Here is a 20,733-nt window from a genome sequence, read left to right as displayed (position 1 = left end):
AATTATAATCCATTCGCTGTATAGCCTAGATGTGTAATGCATATATCTTAATTCTGTGTATGGTAATCTTGCACCATTGACCTGTTTAGTGAATGAGGTAAAAAATAAAATTACAGCCAGTGCATTAGATGAAGAATGGATCTTCATTTTGTCTCTTTCTTTCATTTTACACAACACTTTGCATTATACATTTAAGTTGCACCTATATCTGCATTACAGCTGGTTATTTTCTTTCAAAGGCCTGTTTAGTTCAAGTACATTTGCCAGTTATATCTCAAATGATAATGCATTATTTGACTTCCTGAATTGATAAGGTTGGTAATTGTGAAAAAATTTAATTATTATTATTATTATTTGTTATATTTTTTCATGATATTTGGCTACTTTGTCTTAAAGCACAGCAAAGCTATCTTGATTATTTTTTTATTATTTGTTTTTTAAATAAATATATAAAAAGATAACTGTTGATTTTATTAAATGTTTAACCTCTTGACCAAAGCATCTAACAAATACTATCCACTGAATTGATTACATAAAATGCCACATTTGTTATAAAAATAATATGCTATAAAATAATTTGCAAAATTTGTACAATATTATGTTGTTACATTTTATTTTAAGAAGTCCTTGTTACAGTGTAATTATATGGTTAGGGTTTGATTTTAGGGTTACTTGTAATTATACATAATTAATTGTTATAATAGTAAGTACATGTACCATGTGTAACAAGGACACCTTAAAATAAAATTTTACAGATTATGCCTTTATATTTTATTTATTTGAACTGATAAAGTAACATAATCATGATCATCATCATTATTATTCTAAAAAGAAAAAAAATGTTGTACTCACCTGTATATCTCTTAATAACCAGAACATTTATTAAATGAAATAAAGTATTGAGCTATATGAAGAAAGAGTATCTTGGAATTAATTACGTTATTATTATAATTAATCATAATTAATAATTAATATAAATAATCTTTGAAATAATTACATGTCAAATACTTATAACTATTTGTATTTTATCATGTACTATTACAAAAGCTGTATTAAAAAAAGAAAGTCGTTTATGAAGGTAGGCTAACGTTAAATTTCGGAGGATAGTCGTTTTGAGTAAATGAAGTAATTATTTAATTAATCAATGTGATGAAATATCATACGTTACACACATCACTACAGATTGCTCTACAAAATCAATCGTCAAGTCTCAGAGTTCACGTTGGCAAATCTACTTTTTACTCCAATTTACTTCCATCTTTTTCTGAGACCGTGGGCGGACAAAACCAGTCAGCCAATGAATAGCTTCCAATCTCAGCTCAGAATGTCTCCGCCAATCACAGACGGCTAAAGAATGACGCCACGAGTGCTGTAATCTGTCGGGCGTGTTCATTGGGAGCTGCTGCAGCGCTGTGCTGAGGCCGTGAATGAGGAAGTTCAGTAGAGACTGCTGTAGTGAGAAGAACCCTGATCCAAAGAGTAATTTAAGCACGGAACCAGCCTTCAACCATGGCTCAGTAAGTACACATTTCACGTTTAAAATGCTTGGTTTAAATTCCTAAAACGGCTTTGTCTGTTTTTATTCAAATTAAATCTAATATAGTGTGAGTTCTTGATCATTATCAGCATTAATTGTATCTATACTGATCTGTCTACTTACTATCCCAGTACTTTTTCTGTTCAAACACAGCTTGTTAACAATGTCGAAGTCCCTTCTATGTCATCCAGTCAGATTGACACTTGTCACAGTCACTGATTTCAATAAATGTGCACTCTATAATCAAATACCATGAATGTTGTTTCTCCTAATCTCCATATTCTTGTTTTCACAGAGCAGACATCGCTCTCATTGGTCTGGCTGTGATGGGTCAGAATCTGATCCTGAACATGAATGACCATGGATTTGTGGCAAGTCACTCGTGCAGTTGTGTTTCTACATTTTCTTGCACAACCTGTTCTGTTGGCTCACATCAGGTGTAAGATGTTCCAACTGTTGTCATTCCTCAGGTGTGTGCGTTCAACAGGACGGTGTCCAAGGTCCATGACTTTTTAAACAATGAAGCCAAAGGCACTAAGGTGATCGGGGCCGAGTCCCTTGAAGACATGGTGTCTAAACTCAAAAAACCCCGTCGCATCATCCTCCTCGTCAAAGCAGGACAAGCTGTCGATGACTTCATTGATAAACTGGTAAAAATCACCATGAATCGACCGTCTTAGTTTGCTCTGTCACCAAGCCAAAGTGATCAAGTAACCCACTTTTACCCTGTATTGTAGGTTCCTCTTCTTGAACCTGGTGACATTATCATTGATGGTGGAAATTCAGAGTACAGGGATACAACAGTGAGTTTGACAATCCAAAATTTTGGTCATGTGAGGTGATAACAGTATTTGATCTAAATGTTCACGCTCCTCACAAACAGAGACGTTGTAAGAGTCTGAAGGAGAAGGACCTTCTGTTTGTGGGTAGTGGAGTGAGCGGAGGAGAAGAAGGGGCTCGTTATGGACCCTCACTGATGCCTGGAGGACATAAGGATGCCTGGTAAGGACTTAAAGAAGTCCACCTAAAAAAAAAATCTGATCTACGCATACATCTGTATATGTATGTGCATTGGTTGACATTTCTGGAATCTTTTTTTATTTGATTCCTTTCAGGCCACACATAAAAGATATCTTTCAGAGCATTGCTGCTAAGGTGGGCACAGGAGAGCCGTGCTGCGACTGGGTGAGTATTAGTTATCAACAGATGTATATGCATTTATACAGCCTGTGAATGCACGTCTCCAAATTCTTTGTATATTTGTGTAGGTTGGAGATGAAGGAGCAGGACACTTTGTTAAGATGGTCCATAACGGTATTGAATACGGTGACATGCAGCTGATCTGTGAGGCCTATCATCTGATGAAGGATGTGCTGTGTATGGACCATGCAGAAATGGCTCAGGTTAGACATCAGCCCACTTCTTTAAATACTGTTGTTTGGTTATGTAGATGAACGGTCCATGCTGTTGTACTTCTTCAAATCCCGTCTGTATTGTCCCTTTTCTGTTTCCTCCTTCCTTGTTTCTTTTGTATTCTGAAATCCACCTCACCCTGTTCCTTCTGAAGGACTGTTTGGGTCTGCTTCCTCTTAAGACTCAATTTCTTTGTCTGGTTTTCCTGTCAGGCCTTCGATCAGTGGAATAAGACAGAGCTCGACTCTTTCCTCATTGAGATCACTGCCAATATCCTGAAATTCAAGGACGCAGACGGCACTCACCTGCTGCCCAAAATCAGAGACAGCGCCGGGCAGAAAGGCACAGGGAAATGGACGGCCATCTCCGCTTTGGAGTACGGTACACCTGTAACGTTGATAGGTAAGATACAATCTTTTGTAATTTCCCAGGTACGGGTGTTTCTCTGTTATTGTTGATATAGAGGAGAAAAGTCACTTGACCTTAGAAGAACATGTTGAATGAAGTGTCTCCATAAGCAGCTTTGCTGTTCACCTCTTCAGCTGATTTGACATAAGTGGGATTTTCTGTTCTGGCTTTTGGTGTATGCCTCAACAATAAGGATGGCCCGCTGTCCCGGGCCTATTGTGAATGTTTTGGGCCAGTGATTGATTGCTATTTATAAATGTACCATTACTTAATCTTGCACATTAATTACCTTTCAAACTTAAATAATTGGTTTTATGCAATGTATTCTACATTTGTTTTTGCAAATTCTCATCAGAATAATGTTATCTAGCAGGCTAATGTAGATGAGGCATTGTTGAATAAGCAAGCACAATTTGTGATATGTAAATTTAGTTATTACATATTTGCAGTTTCACAGTGCACATTGTTTCAAAACAGCTTTATATAAAGGTGAGCAAGTTTAGATCACAATTAATGTGTAGAAAACGACAAATCAGCACTGTTTCGTATTTAAATGTTTTGTATTGTGTATTGTATTGCGTAGTGTATTTCTAAATTTGGAATTAAAAAAAAAGAACAAAAAATGGCAAAGGAAATTTCAAATTTAATGAAAAAACTAAAACATTAATATAAATAAATTATTTTACATAAGAAATATTGGCCTGGTCCAGCAGGAAAAAAATAATCCTATTGAGATCTGAGGTTTTGAACTTGTAATTGTTGCTAGTTTAGGATCACAAAAATCAGTTACACAACTATTACACAGATTGATGCATATCTTTTTATACAGCTGTTTTGAAACTATTTTTTATTATGAAAAACGCTGTGTAAATAAATTTGACCTGACTTAATGTGCAGTTGTTATATCAGGACATGGGCTTGTATATTTAGTGTCAGTTAATGGACAAAAGGGCAGCACTGAAGCGTGGGATAGCAGCTATGATTTGCATGGCTGTAGAGGAGGGTTTTCTTCCCTCAGAAGGTTGAATCAGTGCTGAGTTCACCGTGTCGGCTGTTTTCCACTTGATTCTTTTTGCCCTTCCTCCACTCGACTCTTTCCACAGTTGTAGGTCTTGGGTTGGGTTAAAATATAATACAAAGTCATGCTGAGTTCAGGGTTTTGCTTCCAGCCGCTCATGTTTGTAGATGTAGTAAGATCTGCTCTCACAATACTCTAGCTGATTACTCTGTACACCGAAGAGAGCTACGTCACCAGTGTCATCAGAGCCAGGGTCTGGCACCAGATATGAAGTCAATTATACATTGAAGACACGGTGAATAGAGGCCTATAATATTACAACTGCTCTATAGAAAAGAAGAAATTTCATATTTCACCTCAAAATCTAAAAGTAAAAATAAAAAGAGTTTGCACAATAAAAATGTATACATTTTAAGGACCAATAAAAATGTTAACATTCACATTACTGTGAAACATATATCAAAAAATATTTGCACTACAGTATTGGGAATTTGGAGGGAAATGTGCTTAATTTCATGAAAATAATGTCATAGTGCACAATAATTTCTAAAAAATTTGAGTAAAAACTAAATATATATATTATTTTATAAAAAAACTGCAATTTGGTAACTTAGACATGCAATTTTAAATTTGAGCTGTAACTCATCTCAAATATTTTTTTTATTATTATTTTAATAATAATAGTACTAATAAAAAAAGAAAACATCTAAGTCACCAGATTGCAATAATAATAATAATAATAATAATAATAATGATAATAATAATAATAATAATGTATTTATTTTTACATTTACATTTATTCATTTAGCAGACGCTTTTATCCAAAGCGACTAACAAATGAGGACAGTGGAAGCAATCAAAAACCACCAAAAATGCAATGATATATAAGTGCTATAACAAGTCTCAGTTAGGTTAACACGGTACACGTAGCAAGGGCTTTTAAATAATATAATAAATAAAAACAAAACAGAATAAAAAAAAGAATAGAGCAAGCTAGTGTTAGAGGTCTTTATAAACACACACACACACTCGGATTGAGTTGGGGAGGTCATTCCACCAGGAGGGAACATTTAATTTAATAGTCCGTAAAAGTGACTTTGTGCTTCTTTGGGATGGCACAATCAAATGACGTACACTTGCAGAACACAAGCTTCTAGAGGGCACATAAGTCTGAAGTAACAAATTTAGGTAAATGGGTGCAGAGCCAGTGGTAGTTTTGTAGGCAAACATCAATGCCTTGAATTTGATGCTAGCTTTTGTGTGATGCATGGTTTACGAGTGGTAGTGATAGTAGGGATCTGGAAACACATAGTAAGAATTGGTTATAAACAAAAAACAACTGAAACAGAAATGAAACAAGAAGAAAGAAAAACAAGAATGTATTTCATTTTTTAAATGCATATTTAAAAATGTTTATTTTAAATATGAGAATGTATTTAATTTTTATTTCTAGACATATTAATGACAGACACAGTAATAGATATTCATTTAGCAGAAATCCAAAGTTATTTTGTACAATCACTTCCTGTACAATCTTTCTAGTTAGTTAATATGATCAGGTTGTTGTTGTGTGTGTGTGTGTGTGTGTGTGTGCTTCGACTATCTAATGTATTAATGTTTCCTCATGTGGTCTCTCTGACGTGGTCTAACTGATTATAATCTTATTATGCGAGCAGAGATGCAGACTGTAACTGGAGATGACTGTTTGTGTTGTGTGTGTGTGTGTGTGTGTGTGTGTGTGGGGTCGTACACTCACAGGGGAAGCTGTCTTCGCCAGATGTCTCTCCTCTCTGAAGGATGAGAGGGTTCAGGCCAGTAAGAGCCTCAGCGGCCCCCAGGGTGTCAAGTTCACCGGAAACAAGGCACAGTTTCTTGAAGATATCAGAAAGGTGGGATGGACTTTAAAATATGGATCAATTATATCCATGCATAAATTTTCTGCATTCATTTTCAGGTTAATCAGTTAATGTTAAGAATTAAATGGAGTTTATTAATAATGGGATGTTTTTAACAGGATGAATATTTACTGTTGTTTCTTTTTCAGGCTTTGTACGCCTCAAAGATCATTTCATATGCTCAAGGCTTCATGCTGCTCCGACAGGCTGCACTAGAGTTCGGCTGGTCTCTTAACTATGGTGCTATTGCTCTGATGTGGAGAGGAGGCTGCATTATCCGCAGGTAAGCAGGCTTTGTCACAGATATTTAAAAAATATTACATACAATTATATGCGATTATTTAGATTGCCTATCGGTTAAAGCTAGTGTCTGATGAAATATTTCCACATGCACAGAACTGTTTCATTTTACTATATCATGACTGTAGATACGTTCTGAATAAAGGTCACAAATCTTTCACTCTCAGTGTCTTCTTGGGAGAGATCAAGGAAGCGTTTGACCGGAACTCTGAGCTGCAGAGTCTGCTGCTGGATAACTTCTTCAGCAAAGCTGTACAGGATTGTCAGGTACAGGAAGTGAGCCAAGAGTGGCCACAAATTGCTCTGTTTCCTGTAATAGTGCCACTAAATATGCCAGAGAGAAATCAGCAGCACTAATAGCCCCCTGTATATATGCATTTATATAAATGTATATGTAAGGTACCTCTAAAAAGTAATGTTTACTTAGTGCCTTCCAAATATATACTCCATGAACACAGTCCAAACTGATATGACACCTGCTCCACTTTGATTAATTATTTATAGAATCTTACATAGTATAGCCATACAATTATATTTATTTCAATACTGCATGCAGCTACTATTGCGAAACCATATACGGTACAGACTAGTGTGTGTGTGTGTGTTTCTCCAGGATTACGAACAAGTTTGAAATTCATCAGTACATTTTTACTGTTACAAGTAGCATTTATGGATGGCATATGCTGTATTTAATGACAATTTCATATTATTTTATGAAATTAATTTAAATGATTTAAGATCAATGCAGTCGAGTCAAGCGTAATCATGATGTTTGTGCATTGGTAGTAATTGATTTGTATGAGCTACAATATTTCAGCAATTATTTGGCAACATGCATGTCAGAATGTAACATTAATGTTAACAGTTGGATTTTAAAGTCATTTTTCAGATGTTAAATATGGTCTTGTTTGGAAATGCATGTCATTTTGAAATGGAAATTATGTATGAACAGCGGTTTACTTTTAAAAACTGATCTAAAGGTTTGTTGGGAATAATCTATGTAGAATGAGTTTTATTTAGCAGTACGTTGATTGTGTTTTGCAGGACTCGTGGCGTCAGGTAGTAAGTACAGGTGTGCAGCAGGGGATCCCCATGCCGTGCTTCACCACCGCCCTGTCTTTCTATGACGGTTACAGGCACGAGATGCTCCCAGCAAACCTGCTGCAGGTAAAACTCTCTTCAACACATAAACCCTCTCTCCAACTAACCATATGGGATAACACAGGGATTACTTCTGGGCACTTATGGTTCTAGGCACTTGAAGCCCTTAGTATGCATATGGTAGAGGTTTTATTTTATTATTTATTTTAAATAAATTAGAATAAATAAATATTTTTAGGCTTTTCGGTTAGAATAAGAGTACTCTTGCTTCAGTCTCTCCTATTTATTTTAATACTCAAGCAGTTGTTCTCTCTTTGTATTTCTCATTGGCTGAGCTAATATGACCTCATCACTGTGTCACCCTTCAGGCACAGAGGGACTACTTTGGTGCCCACACATATGAGCTGCTATCAAACCCTGGAAAGTTCATCCACACTAACTGGACGGGCCATGGCGGAAAAGTGTCGTCGTCATCTTATAATGCCTAAAATCAAGAGTGTTATTAGGTTTAACTTTGAAGAACATCATCTCCTCTTAATGAAGGACCAGAGCATCTGAGCACATTCCTCCCGAAGAGCTGAACTTCAGCCCAGAGTAGAGCTCTTATTGAAGAGTGTTCAAATTCAGATTTCTATTTGTACTAGATCATAGTGTGTACACTATTTGTAAGCTCTGTTCTTGTAGTTTTAAGGTCCACTGTTGCAAACACCGCATTTCTGAGTAAGAGTGTTGTTTCTGAGATTCTTCTTGGTGTAGACCTGTCATGCTTCACCCCCAGAGTTCAAAGAGTTAACCCTGGATTATGGGTAACTATTGCACTGCATTAGGCTAAATAAAGATTTCAATCCCTTTTTAATTAGCTTTTGTCTTCTTCACTCACATGCAAATAGGATTTACTCCTGCTTCTTTTTAGCAGTAATGCTAGATATTTAACTTGTTTATTTGTATGTACTTCCAATTTGTCACCAGGAGAGGGCAGAAATGACTTTTTGGAGCAATGAGCTTGTTTTCTCTAGTAATGGGCTCAGTGATTATTATTTCAGGATGAAATGATAAAATATGTAATATAAAAGATAGGATTTCCTCTTGGTTAAGACACACTGACTGCACCAATACACCTAATTCACATCCAACCTGTTTAACCCTTGTTCACTCCTCAAATGAGAGTCACACTCATGGTCTTCACGGTTAAGTGACCGGACACTTGAAATTTATTGAAACATTTTTGTAAAAAAAAAAAAAAAAAAATATATATATATATATATTTATATATATATATAATTTTGTATTTCATGGTACTACTTTATATTTATGCAATTATTACAATAATTGTTTTCCCATTGAAAATAGTACTTTTTTTCTAATTAAAAAAAAGGAAAAGTAAATGAATTCAGTATTTCAGATTAAAATAGAGACTAGGCCTTTAAAAAAGCTGGTGAGAGCAAAAAAGAAAAACCTGTAATTTCATGGTGTAACCTCTAGATCAGGGCTATTCAAATCTTGCCCTGGAGGACCAATGTGGTGCAGAGTTTGGCTCCAACCCTAGTCAAACACACCTGAGCATGCTAATCAATGTTTTTGGGATCATTAGAAAATCACAGGCAGTTGACTTTGATCAGAGCTGGAGCCAAGCTCTGCACCACATTGGTCCTCCAGGGTAAGATTTGAATAACCCTGGTCCCTGCACTAGATTCCTGTATAGGACTCTATAGAGAGGCTTGTGAATTTCCTAGTTATTTTTATACATAATTGTTTACTTCTATTAGGTTGTGGATTTAACTGTATATTAAGGCATTCTCAAAGACTACTTTTTGTCAAGGTTTATATTTTTGTTGTTTTAAATGTTGATTTGAAGTGTAGGTTTTTTTCATTATTACTACATTCAAACCTGAACAAAGAAAGCACTTTGTTACACAAAACATAACAATTCTAAAGAAATGTAACAAAAATGAACAGGAATGCTTTATCAGAGCTTAATCCTTCTGGATCTGATCTGATTTTAACCTCTTATTTCATCTGACTCATTTTGGCTATATGGTTAGAGCTATACCAATTCATTTGAGTAGTATAATTCTGTACAAGTGTGTCTGTGAGTGTAAGTGAGTGTTGGTGGATGTATCCGTTTTACACATTTGATGCTTTAGAGTGTAACCCCTTCCTTGCTGTCCACTTTTTTACTGCATTGTAGTCGAATTATTGATTTTATTTGACATATTGCAGTTTTACAGTCACACCAGTTTATAGGTGTGTGTGTGTGTGAGTTGGTGTGTTAATTTGCACTCTAGATGTTTTAGAGTTTCACCCCTTCATTGCTGTGCAATTTTTTTTTCTGCATTGTAGGGGACTTGTAGATTGTATAGATAAAAATATTCTGTATTTTGACTTTTTTTTTTTCCCCATTTCCCATTCATTTTCTATTGTCATCATTTTTTACCATGAGTGTGTTTTTTAACGACCACTTAGCTTTTTCGAATCATGCCCGAAATATTTTTTCAATAACCTATAATAGATATCACTATCTAAGGTCATTTACTAATGGCTTTCTTCCCCTGTATTGCGTCAGTATCTTTTGTGAAGGTACCTCTCTAAACATGATGATGGGAGTTAGATGTCAGATGTAGAGAAGCATGTTCATTATGCGGGTGATGCTGAGCCTGTTTCCTCTGGTTCTTGTGGTCTGGAATGGTGAGGAGTCACTTGTACAAGACAAACAATCACACACCAATGAGGTGCATCTCTTATTTAAAGGGTTTTAGGATGGAAAAAAGTGCATGGGCTCATATTTGTTAGTATTTCCTTATATCTTTGTCAGTGGCTAAGAATAACTGGGCTGCAGTGTTGCAATACTCTTAATGCTGTAAAGATCTAGGCTATAGCATTGATGTCTCCTCATCTTTTAGATAAAAGACCAGAAGGACTTGAAGAAGGTGATGACAGATAAGGCTGAGCTGAACCTCACTAGTAAAGAACTAGCTGACCCTGATTTTCTGGGAGAGAAGTCTCTTTTTGTCCAACCCCTCGAGATAAATCTCCTTGCGATAGCTCTTCTTCTGGAAGACCTCCTCATGTTAGACCTGAAAAACAGAACAGACACAAATGAGTCTGGTGAAATCTACAGTCCTGCTTCTGCAGTTTAATACACTGTATTAAAATCGCTGTGTATGCATTGGCTTCTGCTGTTCCAGTATTGTATTTTATGTCTAAGGACTTTGAAACTGCTTAGTGTAGTCACTGTTAATTAAAGGTTTGGCACCACCTAACGGAAAGACAAGGACATTTCTTCTTGCAGGTATAGGATGCAAAAGTCATCTGGCAGGTATGTAATATTTTCAGAGGTGTCAAGTAACGAAGTACAAATACTTCGTTACTGTACTTAAGTAGAAATTTTGGGTATCTATACTTTACTTGAGTAATTATTTTTCAGCCGACTTTTTACTTTTACTCCTTACATTTTCACGCAAGTATCTGTACTTTCTACTCCTTACATTTTAAAAATAGCCTCGTTACTGCTTTATTTATTTAATTTGGGCTTGTTTTCATTCCGGCTTGCCATCATTCTAAAAAAAAAAAAAAAAAAAAAAACGTATCCAGATAAATCGCGCCACCCGGATGGAGTGAATTTGATTGTGGTTGGATGAGAAGTATAAACAGATACCATTCCGACACCCTATTGGTCTGTACGCGATCCATCGCACCTGCACATGACACAAATCCATCCACATGACATCACACTCCAGCAAGGACATAGCCAGTTTTGGGTTCATCAAAAAATATATTTCTCAGAGTCAGTCCCCTTAAAGTTCATATGAAACCGGCGTCAGACCGGTCTCCTCCCGTCTTTCAGCGCGCTCTTCAATCCGCAGATCGCGGCGGAGCAGCACGAGCTCAAACAGAGACAGAGGACACAAGGTGTGTGTTTATCGATAGATTGTTAGAATATCCGTATCTGTGCAGTTCTTTGTCATAAATACAGTTTACAAAAGGTCACGAAGAAGCAGTCGCTTTCTCATCTACTGTAAAGTTTTCGCTTGTCACCGCTCATCACAGCCGTTTCCTCCAGCGACAATCTAGCCCTTAACACATATGAACGAACACATACTTTAATTAAACTTATTCATAAGTACTTTATACATACACTAGCTACTGTGAAAAAGTCTTAGGCACGTTAGTATTTTCACTTAAAAGAATGGTGTTGGGCTATTTATATATTTTGCTGTAGTGTGTCAGTAGAAAATATCAGTTTACATTTCCAAACATTCATTTTGCCGTTGTCAAACTGCTTGTTCATTCAAAATCGCACTAGATTATTATTACAATTAATGGCAAACTGATATTTCCTACGGACACAATACAGCAAAGGATATAAATAACTGGCTTAAAACCCCTTTTTTGGGGTGAAAATACAATTTTTTCTTTTCCATAAGACTTTTGCATAGTACCGTATTTTAAAAACGTTGCTATTTTATAAAGAATGACCATACATTAATTCACAGAACTGATTAAAGACAGTGACAGACAGCACTCATTTTAACTAAATATCAGAGTGAGTGACAGATATACAGTAGAAATATTATGTGTGGTTTTGTATTAAATAATGACCATTGTGAAATACATTTATTAGCCTTAGATTAAGGGAAGCACAACTTGGGAAATGAGAGCATCCAAGGTGAAATCGATGGATTTATTTTAACTATTTGTAATGTTCTTTAAAGTTATCCATAGTTTTGTTGAGGTTCTTTTTTTTAAAGTGTCGGTTCAGGCACTGTTTATGCGCCGGTACCTTTTAAAAGTATTGAAAAGGCACTGGACCCTAGCTACTTAAAAGTTATTATTTCTCACTGGCTCATTTACCAAATGGGTGTTTTCTCTTCCTCTTCCACAAATTAAGCTACTGTAGGTAGTTGCTGTAGCGAGACGTTTTAATAAATTATCGTTTGTGATTGATGACGCGATTGACAATGTTGTGATAACTAGGCCCTACCAACTTTGTAACTCGTTCCCCCCCCCGAACGCTGGACATAGCAGACGTATGTAGCGAATACAGGAAGCTATCAATCAAGAAGGTATCAGGATTATGAGTTATTTTTCGTTTTTGATAAATCACTTGGATTAATCATTAATTTTGACAGCACTATAATGTTTATTGTACAACCATACAAGTGTAATTGTTACTAAGCCAGCACCAATGTTCTTGTCCATTGCCCTCGCAGATTCCTGCAGCTATGGATGTACATTTTCATTCCATTAAAGGTTATTGATGACAGGCTTCTGAAGTTTGACTTTTTGCACCATAACAATACTTATTCGAAACTAGTCATCATATCTCTAGCTCTTTAATGTATTTGCATTGTACTAAAGTGCGTTCATTTTCAATGGGCATATATGCGGCTGAAACAAGTAGCCTAGTGCATCCCAAATTTTTCAACATGAACATTTTAATATAACATTATAGTCATTATGGCCTTTAGAAAAATGTTTTTTTGAGGAGGTGGGGTAGTGTACTATAGGCCCCTGTGGCACGGCCCAAGCTTTTGTTCTTAATGGCATTTTTTCCCTTACATTACTTTTACTTTTATACTTTAAGTAGTTTTTTAAACCAGTACTTTTACACTTTTACTTGAGTAAAAAGCTTGAGTTGATACTTCAACTTCTACAAAAGTCTTTTTAAACCCTAGTATCTATACTTCTACTTGAGTAATGAATGCCAGTACTTTTGACACCACTGAATATTTTGATACATATAACGTTATATCGAAAGCAATTGTTAACTTGAGACCGGAGATATGGTTTTAAAGGAATTTTCTGGGTTAAATCATAGACGATAGCGTTACCTTATACCAAATTTATACACAAATTATTCAAATACGTTTTTAAAGTAGGTCACTTACAGTAGAAGTAAACAGGACCCAATAGAAAGTTTCATTTTGCTGACAAATATTATGTTGACATTAAACTAGAGAAAAAGAATCGCTTTCAAGCTGTGGGTAAGCACTTAATGCAAGTAGTCCAGGTAATTCAAGCACTCCGCACAGGTGATATGACCTTGACATACGTAGTACTTACCTGTGACAAAATCTTCATCCGCTCAGGACAGTAGTCCCACCGAAAACGGCTTTCATTCAATTAAACTTTTTAACTCAAATACATGTTAACGTAAAGATTTAAGATCTTAAAAAAAAGATGTCAACAGTGCAGGTTAAGTCCAATAAACATTGACTTTAAAGTTTATTATTAAATCGTTAAAGTTTAGTAAGAAAAGTCATTGTTTATTATCATATTTCAGCAGTTATTTTCTCCAAGGTAAAACTATCTACAGTTCTGCTTGTTAAACTGATATTCCACAAACAAGAAAAACAGCAAAACTGCTAAATAGTATGTTTGCGTTATACTAAAAACTAGAAGGCTACTTTGCAATGTACTAAATCAGTAGGTTATATCCAATGCATGTTTTTTACACTTAAAATCACTAAAATGAAATGTTTACAACTACACAGCATTTCAGGTAAAAAATAAAAAGAGATACATTTCCTCTGTGTATGTTTATTAAGTTTTTTGATTAAAAAAAAAAAATCCTGCAAGTGATTCAAGTCATTGATAACACAAACCCCTTTCACAAAATCCTATCGGCTCACCCACAGCAGAACACTGTATGAAAAATAGGCCTTTTAAACTTCAACTACACTATATTTACAGTGTGACAGATCATGTAAAAGCAATCAAACAAAAGAAGGGCTTTAAAAAGCAAGATCAACAACTGCATTGACTTCTTGGGTAAAAACAGCCGGAAATACACAAGCATGAACATGAAGTCATTTGCAATGGGACTGATCCATAAACACACTGGTTTAACTTTGCTTTTAGATTGCACACGGACTGTCTTTACTCATGCACTCCGGCCAATTGGGAATTGTCCATTGAAATTTCAATAAAAGGAGATCCAGGGAAATCTGGTTACAGTGAAGTGATACAGTCCCTTTTCATGTTAAAGGCATACAGCAGCGGTCTCCACAGATGAACTGTGAACTTCAGTCTTCAGCTCTCCCGTTAGTGACTTCACTCATGGTTCTGAGGTAAACCTGGGCCAGCCGAGTCCAACGTCCCTATACATGTGAATTAAATAAGTGTTTGCAATTCAATTAATGTCTTGAAGCAAATGAGCCACTATCAAAATAACTAGTCAAATTATTTTTTTATTTGAGTTCCCTTAGAGTCACAAAACATATAAAAAGCATTCAAAACACAACAAAAGCAACCTCTTCTTAAAGCATTCTTCACTTTCATCAATACATCACCCCTATTAAGCCACTCAGAGCTCACGCTCGCCCTCATTCACCGCCCACAGCATCACATCACGTTCACACATGAGTTCAGTAACAGTGAGATAGAGCGCACACCATACAGAGCATTCACATCAAACTATTAAGCAAGAACACAAATACTCAGTAGGTCACAAACATTTCACTACATCATTTTTTTTGGGGGGGGGGGGGGGGGGGTTATTTTTTTTAAATGCAGCTTTTTAGATATGATTGCAATATAAGAAAGAGAGGAAGGTAGACAGAACAAGAGGGACAGAAGAATGTAAATGATTGTCCTTCTGATGGTCTTACAGAAAAGACACTCGCTGCCTTCGTTCACACTCGTTCACACAGTTTCTTCTCACAGTCATCAAGTCGCTTTTCGGCATCGCACACTTGCGTTCAAGTTCTCTCTCTCTCTCTCAGCGCGTTCGCTCATTCAGTCTCTCACTTGTGACGCACCAACAATCCATCACCATATCACTCTCAGCTCTCAAAAAAAAGATTTCATCCATGAAAAGGGGGGAAAAAAAGACAACACCCACCGTCTAACACAGTATATGCAGAGTGAAGCTGTGCTCTTTGATGGCAAAGCATTTACACATGGGAAGAAGGGAACGGATACTGAGATCGCTCGAGCATTGCGGCCAACGAGGGGCTTCTTCCCGGGAAATTGGAAAAGAGGTGATGAACTGTAGAAGAGATTTATCAAGGCTTGACCATAAAAAACGTTGAGGGAAAAAAAACTGCAGAGAACACAACTCAAATGGCTTTCCACATGAAGGACATTTAAATGTACAGTACGCTGAGAGGGCACTGAAATGGTAAGAGATGCTCAGATATGTGGGCATACTGAATGCCTGACACAAAATAAATTATATCTATAAGGAAAAAAAAAAACTTATAGTGTTCATTTCATTTCTAACAAATTCAACCACTAAGTTAATCTTAAAGAGCAATCATTATATGTATTCAAAGAACATTCAGTTTTACAAAATCAAAAGGCAAACATTTAAGGGACACAATATCTGACTAAACTTTCTTCTCTCAAAATACTTACCATATAATCTAGATATAAGGATACTTCGAGACCCAATTGAAATCTCTCTACATTCCCCAGCTGGACTTTGTCTCCATGCTAGAACCAAAACCGGAGTTGAACCCACCGCTCGAGCCTGAATTGGTTCCTGCCCCCCACCCAAGACTAGCTGAGCTGCCGGTGTTGTAGCTATTGCTGCCTGCGTTGTAACTCGGGTTCTGATCTCTACTAGCGCTGTTCTGTCCGCTAGGGGTGGCGCCAGAAGCGGCTGTGTGACTCTGCTGATTGGCCAGCATTCCCATCATGCCCCAGCTACTCTGAAGTGCTGCTTGAGCAGCTGCCATCATGGCTGGATTCATGCCAAGGGCCCCAAAATTCACATTGCTGTTGGGACTGCGACTACTGCCAAAGCCCTGCCCCCCAAACCCCCCAAACCGCCCACGATCCATCATTTGCCTACTATTATTGTGCTTAGGCTCAGCGTTGGATATGTGCACACTGGTTCCTTTAATGATCAGGTCCTCACCACACAGAGACTGGGCAACCTGGAGGAAGACAACCATGTGTTGAATTGAGAAGAGAATAACGGCAAGTCAAGTAAAGAGAACGAAAAAGACCAGAAGACCAACCTGATCATCAGCAAAGGTGACAAAGGCAAAGGCTCGGAAAGGTTTGGGAATGAACACATCCGTGACTTCGCCGTACTGCATAAAAAACTGTCTAAGCTCATCAGCTGACATGTCCTCGGTGCAGCGGCCCACAAATACTTTCCTGCTTCTCATAGGCTCATCCGGGCCAGCCTGTTCCAGGAAATACTAGATCATTTAAAAGAAAACAGGGTCTACTCATGCAAGGTTCACAACAGCAAGGGCATAACAAAACATTTGAAACATGAAATGTGTATATGTTCCAATTTAAACCCTTTGCAACTTCTATACCAAAATGTGAACTATGTGTAGTATTACATGACATTAGTGTTGCTGACATACCCTTGAGTTTGGAAGTTTGCAGTCGCACCATCTTCCATCAATCATATGCCGCTGGGAAATGGCTTTCATTTGTGTTTCGTAGTCTGTAAATCTTACAAAGCCAAATCCTTTGGAATTTCCCGTTTTTGCATCTCTTTTCACCTGAGAGAGCAGGTCATGCATGATATTTAAGTGATGGTTCACCCAAAAATGACAATTCTGTCATTATTTATGCATACTTTTCAAAACCTGTATAACTTTCATATCTTTCTAACCCCAAAGTAAGCAGAATACTGAGCTTCTAATTCCATACATGAAAGTGAATTACCCCACCATTCTCTAAACATGTTCACATTTTTCTGTGTATAAGGGTCATTGTATTAGAGGGTGAGTATTTGTTAGGCGTAAACTATTTAGTATTCATACTAACCTGCACCATGATCACTTCTCCAAAAGTGCTGAAGTAATCTTTAAGGTCTTGCTCTGTTGTTTTCCACGGCAACCCAAGCACAATCAAATCTGATGTCTTCTGCACACCTCTCTTGATCTTCACAGCTGATGCAGCATCCATTTCATCCATTTTCCTCTTATTATCTGTATGACATTTTTTTTATTATAGTTATTTGATTTATTTTAAGACAATCAATTAGATTTAAATCGCAAGGGCAGTATGCATTATTAGTGGGATAACTTGGGTGACTTATATAAGACCATATTTTCAATGCATCAACAAGCCCCATATTATTTAGTCACTACAATCAAATAAACCCAATACATCTGAATTTACCTTTTGGATAGTTGACCACGTACACCAGATTGCCCCAGTCTGATTCGGGTGCATGAAGAACCCCCTCCACCAGTCGGACCCCTCTCATGCACTGAGACACGGGGCTACGGTATCGAAGGCCGCAGGCTCCGGGAAACTGCGCGGCGACGGAGGAGAGTAGCACGGTGCCGTCCTCCTCGGACGGGATCTCCATCGGCTCCTCGTTCTCATCCTCCGCGACGCGAATATAACACTCAGTCATGTTTATACCAATAGCGCGAGCTGTGCTAACAGCTTCAAGATCAATAATTCAGCTATAAGACCACAAATGGTGCCGAAACAGAAACTAGAACAGCGGAAAGACCTCAGAAGTAAACACAACCACAAACTGGCTGGCAACAAGTCTGATGTCTCTTGTTTACGTGCGACTGTTGTCAAATAAAGCGGGGCGCAATTAGTTAAGCTAGCACGTTAGAAATGAATGACGCGTCGCACCCTGTTCCCGCCAATTTTCACGGTGTACAAACACCTAGTCATCGACTGTACTTGATTATCTACCGATTGTGATTCAAACAAGCAACGTTAAGTAATAAAATAACGAAAACGCGTGGACTAATGCATCCAGTTGCCGTTTCGACCCCTTAAACTGATAAAATGGCTACCAGATGCGTCACTGGAGGAATGACATCATCAGTTTGGAGCGTCGCATCCCAGCACATGGAGGGGTTTGTACACGTAATATTCTTACTTTTTAAACGCCCAACGTAGTTTGTGGTATACTATATAAGATGGTGTAATGTTGTCGTGTCTGTTCATGTTCTTGGTGGACTGGTGGCGTTGTTATTTATATTTCAGGAGGTTGAAATGATGTCAAATATACAAGAATCCACTGTAGTGTTAAAAGCTTCTGCTCATATCGCATCTTACAGGTTTGTTACATCAGATTTAAGAACAGACAAAAGCATTGGAACACAAAACAAAGGCCTGTAATATTACCAGTATGCACCTTAGTTGATTGAGTGAAATAATCTATTTATGACAAAACAATGTTTAATAAATAATAATAATAATGTTGGATACTTTAATAGCTTAAAATTTAAAAAAATGGAGTTGAAAGGCTTTATCATACAATGTCTGATTTCACTTTTGGAACCCGGGATGGTTTGATAGGCCATCTCATGGGTGTTGTTAGGACCTACAGTTGTTGTTGTTGTTTTTTTTTTATCATTTTGTAATGGCCAAGAAGGACACAACAAGGTTTACATCATGCTGCCAAACATAATGTAGGCTAATCAATATTAATTATACTTCTAAACATGCAGTCTTATAGCACAATCACAACTGAATGAAGATTTACTGTGCTGTAATCTTGCATAGGTCTTGATAACAACTGTAAACTCATGAAGTGGCCATGGCATTTTTATTGGAAAAGGTAAGACCTTGTGAGTTAAAACAAGTGAATGAAAGAAAGGAAGAGATTTTTATTGCCGTGCAGGTTTCCCTCCATCCATTGCTTTTTTCACACTTACAGTGCATGTGTTTTATAATTATTATGATGATGAAGTGGGTCAGCCTTGCTCTAACACTCACTTGTAACCTAAAAGGCCAAACACAACTGACTTGATAGCATTATAAAAGCAGTTGTATCTCCTCTCTGTCCTCAAGAACCAAATGAGCCATGGCGCTGATGCTCACAAGGGTTTTACTTATTTCAGTGTAAGTAACTAGATGCTGATGATGTATGTATTTTCTCCTGTAATATTGCTAATTATTGTTGCCCTTTGCTTCACATAGGCACTTCATTTTGCCCATATGGGGGAAATGTTTTGGGACTTCAGAAGAGAGAATGGGTGGGCAGTCCATCTGCAAGCATGATAGGTAATAATTACTTTGCAGTTTGTTACTCTATACTGCAGTTAAAGAATGAAAACTGACTTCGATTTATTTTCCTAGAGGGTGATGTGGAATGTTTCTCTGAGTACATGGAACTTTGGATTCATAGAATGAGAATTGAGGGACTAAGGCTCTGGCTGTCTGGAATATTACGGATTTAAGGTGAGATATATGGGCACTGAATATCTGACCTTAACGCAAGAGAAGAAAGAAACCGATCTGTGGGCCACCATTAACAGATTTTTTTGGTTGTATAAAACTAATTGTTATAGTATCCACATTGCATATTTTACACTTTTAGATAATTGATATGTAATTTATACTAATTGTAAGATAAGACTGACAGATTATTCTTTATTATTTGGTTAAGATCCCCTTTTTGTACTTTATGACAGAGCTTTCTGTCTGTAAAACATCTTACTGGAATGTAGTGATATTATTCCATTCAGGAAATACTGTTATTCTGCTGGTATTCTAGAAATAGTTTTTAATAACGACAGTTTCAATTTTGATTAAGATTGCATATTAAGCGTCTTAAATAATGAATTTGATGTTGACAAACGAACAAAAATAATTTTTATAACAGAAGTGATAGCATGTTCTCTCAAGCATGTTGCACAAAATGATAACTTGAAACATTCTAAAATATTTGAATAGTATATAAAAATATGAATATAATGATAATATTATATTTAATCAAATTACTTTAAGAAGCCCATATGTCACACAGTAAGACAGACAGTGCAAGGTGTGAGTACGGCCACCATAAAAAAAAAAACATTTAAATAATATGTAACGAATATATTGCAAAATATGTTCTGTGTACTAGTTTTATAAGTCTCTAGCTCATTTCAGTGGGTTTGGTGTCGATGGAAAATCTAAACAATGTCCCCTTTTGTCACTGAAACATATTTGCTTCTGCAATGAGTTGCTAATATAAACATCTTACCCTTTTTTCTTTTTTTACTGTATCTCAGAATTACATTAACATTTTGTAGGGATGTTTCAGTTTTTTTTTTTTTTTTTTTTTTTTTTTTTTTTTTTTTTGGTGTTGGTTACCAGAGAGATCCCTATGGATAACTGGAATAATGAGGTAA

At 36.7% G+C, this 20,733-nt stretch overlaps 2 protein-coding genes and 1 long non-coding RNA gene across 9 annotated transcripts; 2 read left to right on the top strand and 1 right to left on the bottom strand.

Moving 5' to 3' along the window:
• Positions 1–1,370: 1,370 nt before the first annotated feature.
• LOC113065469 (6-phosphogluconate dehydrogenase, decarboxylating-like) lies at positions 1,371–8,531 on the top strand. The gene is made up of 13 exons (XM_026236718.1): positions 1,371–1,517; positions 1,833–1,908; positions 2,008–2,187; positions 2,275–2,340; positions 2,421–2,539; positions 2,653–2,722; positions 2,806–2,940; positions 3,163–3,352; positions 6,135–6,265; positions 6,421–6,554; positions 6,739–6,838; positions 7,616–7,738; positions 8,041–8,531. Exons 1-13 carry the CDS (start codon positions 1,510–1,512, stop codon positions 8,158–8,160), a joined length of 1,452 nt encoding a protein of 483 aa, XP_026092503.1. The 5' UTR covers positions 1,371–1,509; the 3' UTR covers positions 8,161–8,531.
• A 5,661-nt stretch (positions 8,532–14,192) lies between these two features.
• LOC113065467 (TAR DNA-binding protein 43-like) lies at positions 14,193–18,404 on the bottom strand. 7 transcript variants are annotated; one of them, XR_003279032.1, is made up of 7 exons: positions 17,765–18,403; positions 17,408–17,571; positions 16,999–17,139; positions 16,639–16,824; positions 16,470–16,554; positions 15,516–15,662; positions 14,193–14,772 (listed from the first exon to the last, which is right to left on the bottom strand). XR_003279032.1 is itself a non-coding variant. In XM_026236717.1 (6 exons), exons 1-6 carry the CDS (start codon positions 18,003–18,005, stop codon positions 15,568–15,570), a joined length of 897 nt encoding a protein of 298 aa, XP_026092502.1. In that variant the 5' UTR covers positions 18,006–18,404; the 3' UTR covers positions 15,155–15,567. The 7 variants fall into 7 exon arrangements, 5 of the variants coding, with proteins under 5 accessions (XP_026092502.1, XP_026092498.1, XP_026092501.1 ...); XR_003279031.1 differs by having other exon boundaries at positions 15,516–16,554; XM_026236717.1 differs by lacking the exon at positions 14,193–14,772 and having other exon boundaries at positions 15,155–15,662; positions 16,639–16,809; positions 17,765–18,404.
• LOC113065468 (uncharacterized) lies at positions 18,335–19,854 on the top strand. Its single transcript, XR_003279033.1, has 3 exons — positions 18,335–18,468; positions 19,538–19,621; positions 19,697–19,854. It is a non-coding gene; the product is annotated as an uncharacterized LOC113065468 (long non-coding RNA).
• The last annotated feature ends 879 nt before the right edge of the window (positions 19,855–20,733 follow it).

Source organism: Carassius auratus, chromosome 48 (assembly GCF_003368295.1).
Source record: "Carassius auratus strain Wakin chromosome 48, ASM336829v1, whole genome shotgun sequence".
NCBI lineage: Eukaryota > Metazoa > Chordata > Actinopteri > Cypriniformes > Cyprinidae > Carassius > Carassius auratus.
Note: the sequence above shows the minus strand (reverse complement) of the source record. Positions and strands in the feature narration are given on the sequence as shown.